The sequence below is a fragment of the Archocentrus centrarchus genome, chromosome 8 (genome assembly GCF_007364275.1).
Source record: "Archocentrus centrarchus isolate MPI-CPG fArcCen1 chromosome 8, fArcCen1, whole genome shotgun sequence".
Lineage (NCBI taxonomy): Eukaryota > Metazoa > Chordata > Actinopteri > Cichliformes > Cichlidae > Archocentrus > Archocentrus centrarchus.
The window spans coordinates 13040100-13052348 of record NC_044353.1 but is presented as its reverse complement, the minus strand read 5'-3'; the positions used below and the strand labels follow the sequence as shown (position 1 = coordinate 13052348).

Sequence of the window (12249 nt, the reverse complement as noted above, 5' to 3'; positions counted from 1 at the left end):
GAGCTAGCTTGGTTAGATGCTCGCTAATTAAACCTGCAGGGTCTTTGCGGCCTCTGTACACAACCTACAGAAGTTGCCGACCTCATGTCCGCATTTATGCTTGTGTAGCTGGATTGTGTGTGTTAATTACCTTGTGGTCGTGTGCAGGTGTTTGTACTCAAAGAACCTCCATACGGGACTCGGCAGACCGCAGCCATTACTTTGCGGACCAGCGCGGTGAGCGCACGCACATGCGCACTCACACAGTTGTCCTGTGGCGCTCCCAGCTTAAACTCGGAGAGCGGAAACAATGATTTCATATCAATCCACAAGGCTTAAAAAAAACCCCAAAAAAACAAGTAAATGAAAGTCAGTTTATCGATAATTTCAGTTAGTTTTAGTTAGTTTTGTAAACTCACAATTCAGTTTTAATTAGTTATCGTTTTTTCCTTTTAATTATAGTTTTTATTTATTTCAGTTAACGACAATGTTTTTTCAATTTCAGTTTTCGTTATTTCGTTCGTTTTCGTTAACTATAATAACCCTGAAGGCAACAAAGGAGAAGCACATTAAGGTCATGGAGTGGCCTAGCCAGTCTCCAGACCTCAGTCCTATAGAAAATCTGTGGAGGGGCTGAAACTTCAAGTTGCCAAGCAGCAGCCAAGAAACCCAAAGGATTTAGAGAGTTTCTGTAAAGAGGAGTGGGCCAAAAATGTATGCAAACCTGGTGAGAAACTACAAGAAATTTCTTACCACTATGCTTACCAACAAGGGTTTCTCCAACAAGTCAAGTTTTGCTTGGGGATCAAAAACTTAATTCACTTAATAACATGCAAATCAATTTATAACTTTTATGTAATGTGTGTTTTTTTTTCTGGATTTTTGTTTTATATTCTGTCTCTCTCCATTAAAATGAAACTACAATGAAAATGAGAGACTGTTCGTTTCTTTGGCAGTAAGCAAACTTACAAATTCAGCAGGGGATCAAAGAATTATTTCCCGCATTGCATCAGTCTTGAAATAAATCATGTAATCCTTGTTGAGAGAAAATTAGAGATGTTTGCTAAAGAACAGAATATTTATTTTTCTCGTGTTTCAAAAGAAGCTTAAATACCAACTGTGCAAATGTTCACAAGGTGAAAAAAAGACCAAGGTTTTGGCACCAACTTTAAATACTGTACCAGCTCCAACTTAAAGACTAAGTCCCAGGGTTCATTTTAACACTGTAAACTTTATAGCTGTCTGTATTCTTTAATGGCAGACTTCATTCACCGAGTTGAAGGTTACTTGGCATTCATCTTATTTTCCACCGACTACCGCTTGCACATTGATTATATTGATTAAAATTTGGTATGAGATTAAAGACTGAAAGACTATTTATGCATAATCAGTAATATTTCTATTCTTGTGCACAGATTTGGCAAGAATATGCATTTATCTTGGTTTGTAGAGACAACACGCAGTTAACCTAGGGAAGAAAATGCTTTACTCTGTAATAACCTGTCCAGGGTGAACCCCATCTTTTGACCCTGTGACAGCCCTCCCCGGGAAACAAGGATGGAAGGTGGTCAAGAAAATAGATGGATGGATGGAAACAATATTTTTCTGTCACTATCCTTGTTTTGCTTGTACTTTATGTTCATGTTGATCATACTGGTTGCCTCTTGCTTTCTGTTCTGCATCCTTATTATTTTCTCTTCCTTTTTCCTCAATCACACTTCCAAATCCTTCCTCCCATATCCTTTGTCCCCTCCTGTATCCCTGATTTCCTCCCTCTTCCTTCCCCTACCCTGAAAAGGTGGTCTATAAGAAAGCCGTCATGGCCGTCGGATCTCTGACGATCAATGAGGAGCGTTCTGAGGTCATCGATTTCTCCGTCCCGTTCGTGGAAACTGGGATCAGTGTCATGGTGTCCCGTAGCAATGGAACCGTGTCCCCGTCAGCCTTCCTTGGTAATTGTCACCATATAAGTGTTTCTTTGTTGTTAGACTCAGGATAGCACAAAAAGAAAACCTGTCTTGTTTGCTTCTCCAGTTCATGTGAGTATAGGATGGCATTTGTTTTGGGTGTGTGTGTGCATGCTCTCAGATACAGCACTGACAACATTATTCACTTCTGTTACGTAGCTGTCAATACTTGCTCTTTCATCTGAGGGATTTAGCTCAAAGCCCGCTTCCTGCCACAGTGACTCTCACTTACCTGAGAGGTACTTAACTGCAAGATTTTAACCTGAGAGACCATGGATATCCCAGTTATGGCTCCTCAGTCACGTTCATTTGAAAGCAGAGTGCTTTCGCACTGACATCTACACAATATGTGATGCCGCAGACACAAAGGCACGCGCAGGCTTAAGGGCAAATTGGCAGCAGGATTCTCCATGAAAAAGAGAAAACTCAAGCACATGCCCGAATGCGCTTGCCCACAAACACACATGCAGGTACACATCTCGACATGCATGCAAAAATACAGTTAGTGGTGTGAAAATGGAAATTATAAGGGCTTAGCAGGAAAACCCTATAATAGCTGCTTGCCAGTCCACACATGCACACACACACACATACACACACACATGCACACATCCTGGTGTGCGGCCCTATGCCAGCAGTGCTCTCCCATACATTAGAGCAGAGTTTAATCTCCGCAGTAGTGTTAAGGGCTCCGAGGGAGGACAGGAGTGCTGACACCAGAGCTTTCTATATTGTACCGCTCCTTATGCAGCCAAATAGGAGGAATGCCAGTATATATGCAAGTGGTGGGTGGGGTGGGATCTGCAGGGCCTCTAAACTTACAGCCGTCGGCTTGGACATGGAGTTCCACAGTGTGTGTGTGTGTGTCTGTGTACATATAGTATATACAACTAATTTATTCCTTGAGTTAGTGGAAAGACAAAGATTGTGCAAATGATAAGAAATATACACATGAAATATAAAAGTGCAGTATTAAGTAAGTATGACCACAATCTCTGTTCTCTTGACTTTCTCTCTTTCTCTCGCAGAGCCATTCAGTGCATCAGTCTGGGTGATGATGTTTGTGATGCTCCTGCTGGTGACTGCAATGGCTGTCTTCATGTTTGAGTACATCAGTCCTCTTGGCTTTAACAGAAACCTGGCACAGGGAAAAGGTGAGCACAGACATTAAAGCTTAATTTAGACTTCTGTATTGAATGTAGCGCATGCAAGTGTCCAGCATTCATCCCTGTGTGGCTGCGGCACTGCAGTGTGTAGTTACATTTCTAGGGACGTGCACGTCAGGTAACGGCATAGGGTTTCAGAAAGGTTACAATGTAGACAGAAGCATAAATCCACTGTAGTTGTAAGGTTTAAATTTCCTATCACTTGTTCTTGTCATCCATCTCTCACACACACATACACACACTCTCTCTTTCCTCATTCTCAGATCCCCACGGTCCTTCCTTCACCATGGGCAAGGCGGTGTGGCTGCTCTGGGGTCTGGTCTTCAACAACTCTGTGCCAGTGCAAAACCCAAAAGGAACCACCAGCAAGTTTATAGTGTCAGTTTGGGCCTTCTTTGCTGTCATCTTCTTGGCCTCCTACACTGCCAACTTGGCTGCTTTCATGATTCAGGAGGAATTTGTTGACCAAGTCACCGGGCTTTCAGACAACAAGGTAATTAAAAACTAATGAAAGCAGTGGTTTTATTACATGTTTTTTTTTTGTAGTCCTTCAGTTTTATAAAATATCAAAAGATTAGAAAGTCATAGGATGAAGGTGTAAATGAAGCGTAACACCTGCTTTTGTTGCATGTCTGCTATGTTGCATGTGGAGCTACCATTCCTCTTATATAGCTCAAGTCATTTGAATTCAAATGTAAAACTTTTACAGTTTTAAATGCAACTAAAAATGATGTTCTGTTGCTCCAGAATGACTTAAAAAATAAAAAATAAAAAATAAATAACAGGCACTGTTCTATGGACACAGTTAAAATGACATGTATACAGAAAAATGCAGCAACAAATAGAAAGACTGGGATATGAAAAGAAAAGGTCAAGCCAACTGTAGTGAAACAGAAGGAGTGTGGGGGGGAGCAAAACACAAGAGCGCACTGTTTCCAAGGACAGAAATACAGCTGTATTAGCTTTCAAGAGAAAGATGACGTAGAGGGTTTTGACAACAAACAGACGGAGAGAGGGAGGGAGGGATGGTGTAAGGGATACATCAATTGGCAGAAGGGAGACTGAGGACTAGAAAAAGGCCAAGACACACAAGATGGTACAAGACAACAGGCAGACAGATATGGGCCAGGTTGAAGGCTGAGGCAAAGGAAGAAAGGCATTAGGAGGAAGGAAATAGAAGATGTGGAAAGACAGGGAAGGTCTGGAAAGAAAGGAAACAGACAAGAATGGTAAATAGCCATTTAGACAGATATGCTGAGAGAGGCTGACCATCGAACCAAATGCAAATGACAAAAAAATGAGCCAGATATTTTGTGTAGTTCCCCTAAAATGTATTTAGACAAGTAGGAGGCACAGACAGATGCAATTCAAACTGAGGGGGTATGTGACCCCACTCTTGTGATTTTTTTTTTCATGTTATTTTTTTATACTTTGGTACAATCATTTCCTTTAATATGTAGTTATAGTCATTTGATTTAATGAGAAAAACACATTTTTCTAGAAGTGGAATTCATCAACATTTTGGGGTTTTTTTTTTCCTTCCAAAAGTTGCAAGATGAAAGTGTTTCACAACAACACACACACACACACACACACACACACACACACACACACACACACACACACACACACACACACACACACACACACACACATTTGAGAAACATAGGCATACTTTTAGCTTTCTGCCTAGCTTGTTGTAGCTTGTGATGGCATACCATCCTATTTAATATTGGTAATGGACCACAGTATGAATCAGACAGCTGTGAGCAGCATCCCTTCTCCCTCTCTGTCTAATTATATCAGTGCATTTAGGTGCTAATATACTCAAGCCAGTGGTGACGATGGATCTTTAAAAAAAGAGCTGTTTGCAAATAGTTTACTACTACTCATTCTGAGCTGTTACTACTGTTACTACTGTGTGATATCTGTACAGGCGCATCTGTACTGCTCTCATGGTGCTCAAAAATCTTGTGCAGTGGATTTTACACTTTCTAATGAAAAGTGTAGAAACTGACAGAAATACCCACTAGTCACCCTACTATAAAATAGGAGATGAAGGTCCTATAAAAGCCAATTTGTCGGTTCAGTATCTTCACGTGGTGTCTTAGGATGACTTTTGTGTGGAAATAGGAGAAATTTGGGGAACAACCAACAGCAAACACTGTTATTTATTTACTTATTTATTGAAAAAAATCTGCTATGTAGATGGTAATTCAGAAGTCCACCATCGGTTTTAGCATTATTGATAGATCACATACTAATATTGATTGGTATTAAGATACAGACTTTGTTGATTGGAGCTTACATTTGGTGGTTGTTTGTGCAAAATCTTGGAATAGAGAGTTTTAAAAAATTTATTGCCGCTGTAAAATTTGGGTTGATTGGATCAGTGACCTGCCAACATGAGCCACCTGTGGAGAGAGACAATAAAACAAATTAAAACAAATAAAAGTCTTAAAAATTGATAACCCTTTTTTCTATAAAATATAATAATTTATATTCATAGTTTTATTTTATATAGCTTTATTAAATTTGCAGTATTTGTGCATCAATTTCAGTCAATGGTGACAGAAAGAGGTGTTTTTATTTGTTTTAATAATTTATGAAGAGAGAGAGCAATGGGTGTTTACTGAGCTGTTGAACCTGTCCCCTAGGCAGCCTGCTTCATGCACAAGTGAAGTGCACTCAGTTAACAGGTCTTTGGTGTTTGATGGTGCACAGGGATTTATCCTTGTATTCCTGGCTTACCTTTCTCTGCCTTCTTGTGGCATTTCAGTTTTTTTGTTTTTTTTAAGTCTACAGTCTTTAAGAATTTAAATGTCAACAAATGGGTGCTGTTATTGCAATTGTACTAGTTGTTGAAAACAATAGTCAGGTTCTGGCGCTTAATATTAAACAGCATTCACATTCTGGGCTTTATATTCCTATTTTCAAGAGCAATACATGTTTTAGATTTGTGGATATGTAGACAAACAGTGGGAAGTGATGGAGCATTAAAATGTAGAGTCTGGAGACCCCAAATGGCTCAGTCACACTAAAATGAAAATAGGAAGTCAACCTTCTTGTGACTAGGAAAAAATGGTAGTTACCTGGTGACTGCATTGAATTTTTTTTGGTGATGGATTGCAAGTAGTTGCGGCGCCCAACTGGTCACCCAGAAGTTGAAAGTGTAGCACCCTTAACCTCTGGGTGACCGCTTTTGTTCGCAAGGCAATTGCATAGGTTGCCTGGTGGGAGCCAACCTGGCTCCAAATGTTCTGTCTGAATACAATCACTCTCAGACAGATTGGTGATGGTTTGCAAATAATTGCTGTCTATAAATGCAGACAGATAGCCAACACGTTGCAGTCAGTCTGAGGCAATCTACATCAATGAGTGCAATGAGTCAACCAGTTGACTGTTCCCTGTCTTTAAGCAACCATTTCAGTAGCAGCAAGACTGCAAGTTCATTGCACATACTGACAGTAATTTTGGTCATGCCTAGTGTGACTATACCGTAGCATAATTTACACACACACACACACACACACACACACACACACACGCACATGCACACGCACACACACAATCAACAGTACTTGCATGATCAGGAGATGGGGGGGACAGCAGCAGCAGAGCAGAACAAAGGAGAGCTGTAGGACAAACGAGAATAAAGAAGTAGGGTATAAAAACATGACAACAGCAATGACATCACATGAGGTCATGTTATTTCTTCCTGATGTTGCTATTGCATCATATTGCTACATCTATCACTATGGCCTCCTTCCTCTGCTTGTGCACCACTACTACTAAGTCCCACAGGATCTTAGCTTGGTCATTCTCAACCCATTTAGCCCATTTTGATCGTGGGACTTCCAGACCGTACTCACCACAGATGTACCTGCATACGATGCCAGCCACTTGGTTATGGTGTTCCATGTATGCCCTGCATTCTTACACCCTGCTTTTATGTGCTGGATTGTCTCAGCGGCATCTCTGCACAACCTGTACCTTGGGTCTTGCCTGGTGTGGTAGACTCCAGCTTTGTACAGCCATTGGCAGGATTTTTCTATATTGGCCACTGGACTGTCCTTCCATGATGGTTCCCATTCCTCTTGCTCCTCTTCTCTCTTCTCAGTTTCTACTGCCTGAGGTATTCACTATGCACATGATCAGTTGGGCTATCTTTCTGATGTAGTCATGGATCTTGGTTCTGACACTCATTGGTCCTTGGCCTCCTTCCTTCTGCTTAGTGTACAGTCTCAGGGTGCTGGATTTGGGGTGAAACCTTCCATGCATGGTTAGGAGCTTTCCTGTCTTGATGTCAGTGGCTTCTATCTCTTCCTTTGCCCAGCTTATTATCCCAGCAGGAGATTTCAGGAGACAGGCAGTTCATGTAGAGGAGGTGGCTGATGTTTACTCCATTCTGTAGTTGGTATCCGTAGCCTGTCTTGTTAATGATCTGGCTGAAGTGGTTCAGGCCTATGCAAAACAGCAGTGGGGACAGAGTATCTCCTTAGAGTCATTGGCTTTCTTCTAGTCAATTCAGGCAATGTACAGGTTGGTCAGTTGGGTCTTAAATCTCCAGTGACTGCCCTATCTACCAGTAGCTGGTGTTTTGCCCATCTGGTGTTTTGGCCCATTAATTTCTGAGCCTCATTCATGTATTAAGCCATGTGCCTGTCCATCTTAGCGGCTATGATGCCCGACAGGAGCTTCGATTTTGTGCTGCAGCAGGTTATTGACCGGTAGTTGGATGGGACTGGTCCCTTCTGGGGTGGAAAAGTAGCAATTGAGGTCATCTGAAGTGACAAGGTCTCACATACTACTTTTCCACCGCCGAGGTGCCGGTGCTCGTGCCAGTACTGGTGTTGGTTTCAATGAACCGGCAAAACGCTTAAGAATGAGCCTGCTTTTCCACTGCGTTTTGTGAACTGATCCTTTACGTATGAGTGTGGGCGGGTCCTCGTCTGGACACGGAAGCCGAAGGGCACAAACGTGGGAGAACACGCTCCCCTTTCTTGTGCTATGAACGCATTTTACGGTCCAAACAAAACTACTGCAGAATCTGTGTGCAGCACAGAACTTACACAGACAGTGATTACGAGCAAGACGACAAGTACGCAATTCACATCCATTCATCTGTAATATGAACTGATACAAAGCCGCAAGTTCAGCCTTAAGGCCCAACCTAATACACAGCCATGAAAATCGCATCACTTTTCTCATGTAATACACACCATGCAGTGAAATAGTGGCAGAAAACTTTACATCGAGATGGCAGAGTCACGCCCTTCTGCTGCTTTTGTCACACGTACTTGGTTTGAGACCAGCTAGTTTGCGGGGCCCGAGTTGAACCCTTTTTTCGGCCGAGCACCTAGTGCGTTTGCGGTGGGAAAACCACTGAACGGTTCAAATACTGGCACCAGCACCAGAACCCCGTCGGTGGAAAAGAGGCCACAGTGGTTTCACAGGAAACCCTTTTTGGTAATGACCAACACTTTGACTGCTATGACCATGGTCAGGACCAGCTTTAGTTGATTGGTAACATTACAGATCCATGTATTATTGGATCTTTTGTTGATTGCAAATTATATTTATACATATATATTTATTTATTATAAATTTATGTAAATAATGTGTTGTGGTCAGAATGACCGCCTAGGGGAGTTCTAGGTAGAAACACTCATAACTCTCTTGTGTCTTGTAATTTTAATAAAATGACAATGTTAGAATACAATATACACATATTTAGGAAAAGTCTGAGTCCTACAGTTATTACACTGGAAAATTTAAAAAAGGTCAAAATGACCACCTTGGGAGTTCTAGTGTTAAGGCTTTAATTGATAGTATATATATTGGAGAGAGACAGGAAAGTGGGAGGAGAGAGATGGGGAAGACACGCAATAAATGGCAACAGGTCAGGACGCGAACCTTTGCCACCTGCCGCTGTTCCTTTAACTTTTTGAGCAGTGTATTTAAAGCCTCCTCAATGCTCTACATGCACATATAGTACCTGAGGAAAAAGTGTACTGATGTTATCCAGGTAACAGGATTTTGTCCTGTGTGAAACCATTATTTTTTAAATTATTAGAATGACTATTAAAAATGAAACAAATCAGAACTTACAACTGTCCCAGCTCGCAAACTTTCACATCCGGTGATGTCTGCACTAAAGGACACCTTGTGCATAATCTGGAGAGACCTAGAGGTGTCTGGCAGAATGGCTGTATTTGACAGATAAGAATGCATTTGTTAAAATAGTCTATGGCAACCCTACATTACAATGTCTGCCAGAATTGTTGCCAAAAAGCATTGATGGACAACTTTTCCCATGATCTGGTTATGGCTATGTTGCAGAACGGTGAATTCTTTTATCTACACCTATTTTAGCCTCAACCCCTCTCGTGCCTCTGCTCCTTCATTTTGTTGTCAGCTCTGCATTAAGCTTTTGATAGCAACAGCTGGAGCAGTTCTTAAAAGCCCTTTATTGGTAATTATCAAGCAAGAGAAGAGTGCTTTTCCAATCTGAATCCCACCACCCCTGCCATCACCCCTTTTGGGATATTTACCCTCTCTTGACCTAAAAGCTTCTTTTTTAACCTTAAGAAATACATGAAGAAAATATGAAGAAGGAGACGTAAACAATAGCAAGGACTATGGGAGGAGAGAATGTGTCCTACAGGCTATTACTTGTCATGCTGACAAACACACTTTGTGACATCTCCAGTAACATATGAATTCGCACTCGTATGCACAGTGGAGTTTGACTTTTCGACACGCACTCACCCTGACCTGATTAGACAACAGAGATGCATATATGTGCAGTTGGATACAGCATGTATAAACACTTAGAAATATGCTCAAATATATTATGTAGATTCTTTTTTGATGCAAGTAAACAGTGCATCATTTTGCAAACAAACAAGCAGATGAGTTTTATGTATGTTGAACAGACAGAGAAGACAACAAGAATGCTAATGAGACGCTAATGAAATCCTCCATGAGTGGTCTACAAGAAGAGTCAGTACTGTTTTGTATGAATATTTTAAAGCAAAGTCAAATAGACCTGTATATATTTGAGATGACATGCAGTGCTATTTTTTTTTTTAAACTGTTCTAATAACACAGAGTGAAACCATCGGCCTTGCTGCACACAGACTAACACACCATGCGGTTAGAGTGAGGTTCATAAATACACACTTGTAATTGATAGGGTTTGTGTGCTTCTGGCACTGAGGGCAGATTGTTACCGCAGTGCTGGAGGGTTGGTTTTTACATCAGCTACAAGCATGCTTGGACAAAACTCTTGACCTGTATACTGATACACTGATTATACCTGAGAGAGGCTTTGTGGAGGAGGCAGAGGGAAATGACGGGAGAACTTTTAAAAAAAGGAAAAGAAAATCTATTAGTGGATGGAAAAACGGTGGCACTAATGGTTCCTGAGGGTTGCTCTTAAAGTGTTTTTTTTTTTTAATTATTCAAATGAAGCTGTTTAACCTCAGCTTTTCTTATTCTTTCTCCATTGTTCTTCTCACCACAGTTTCAGAATCCGTATGCGTACTCGCCTCCGTTCCGCTTCGGGACCGTTCCAAATGGTTCCACTGAAAGGAACATCAGGAAGAACTACCCTGCCATGCACCAGTACATGGTGAAGTATCACCAAACTGGAGTTCAGGATGCACTCGTCAGCCTCAAAACAGGGTAAAGAGACACTTTTGTGCATGGGTTTTTGTGATTTTGTTGGTAAGTGAACTTTTACATCATTCATATGTATGTAGTTTTGTGTGAAATTCCAGTTCTGCAAAGTGTACCTCTTTCATGCGTGAATGTGTCACTGCTTGTGTGTGTGTCTGTGTGTGACAGGTCATGTGAGACTGTGGATGAATGGGTTTCTTCACTGGGAACAGCAGGGGCTATTTTTAGTACTGGACTCTATAGTGGGACAGATAGTGTGAGTGTGTAAGGGGGTGGGCAGTGGGGGAGTTATCAATCTAACCAAGGAGCGATCTGAAGAGTGGGTGAAAAAGTAATGGTGAAAAGAAAAGAAAAGAAAAGAAAGGATGTTTCTCATCACAAAAAAGGAGGAAGAGGATAAGAGTTGGAAGCCAAGAGCAAAATGTCTAATTGCAGGAAGTGTAGGATAAATGGACCACAAGACTAGAGAATAAAAAAAAAGAGTAATGAAATAAAAGCAAAACAAAAAAAAAAATAAAAGAGAGGGCATTTGAAAAACAAAGTAAGGAAAATCAAGGGTAAGGTTACAGAGGGGAAAGAAAGATTGGCAAAGAAAAGGCACAGGAAAGGAAGTATGGAGGAGTACATCAAGGATAAGAGAGATGGGAGGGAAAATGAGAAAGGTAAATAACAATAGGTTGTTGAGATGACAAGAGGATATTCTTAATTGGTCACTGGCAATGGGTAGGGATCCAATTAGAGGTTCTATAGCTCACAGAACAGGCTGCCCCAGGGGAGAAATGAAATAGGGAAAACAATAGATCCTTTCAGCTCCTTATCTTACACGTTACAGTATAAGAAAGGTGGATGCAAACACATAAAAATAGCTTAAACCATTCCAGCGTTGATAGCACTCTTATTTGCCTCTGTTGTTATATTCACCTGCAGCACATATACATGTATTTAAATAAGCTAATTCTTTGCGCACAAAAGAAAAATGCTCATAAACACAAGCTTATCTATATATCTGTGCCCTCAACCAGCTGAAGTTGTCTGCAGTCAGTAATACACTCATTGATATTTCTATTCTGTGGTGTAAGCAGTTGAGCAGCACTGCACCATTCATCTATTTGGGGCTCGATGGCTGGATTAGCTATGATCACACATAATGCTGAGAGGCTTTAGACACACACAAAATCTGTTACAGCCACAAGAACCAAAAATATCCACAGAGGAGCTAAATTGATTTCATTACATTATTGTTGCTAATGCAACCAGTAAGGTTAAACAGTTTTAATGGTTATATTGCAAATTAATACATATTTATTAATGATTTAAATGTGATGACAATGTTGAGTTAATGCAAATGTTCCAAAATGTATTATATTTTGAGCACTGGAAAAAGAACAGTTTAAAGAAAACATTTAAATCCCAAATTTAATGACTAAAACCACTTGAACAAAGCAGACAAAAAT

At 40.8% G+C, this 12249-nt stretch overlaps 1 protein-coding gene across 1 annotated transcript in view; it reads left to right on the top strand.

Moving 5' to 3' along the window:
* Positions 1-12249, top strand: part of grin2aa (glutamate receptor, ionotropic, N-methyl D-aspartate 2A, a) — a 163646-nt gene that overhangs the window by 136935 nt on the left and 14462 nt on the right. Inside the window, exons 8-11 of the mRNA XM_030735713.1 lie at positions 1778-1931; positions 2975-3100; positions 3376-3605; positions 10641-10801. Of these exons, the coding sequence (XP_030591573.1) occupies positions 1778-1931; positions 2975-3100; positions 3376-3605; positions 10641-10801 (671 nt within the window). The remainder of the gene's footprint in view (positions 1-1777; positions 1932-2974; positions 3101-3375; positions 3606-10640; positions 10802-12249) is intronic.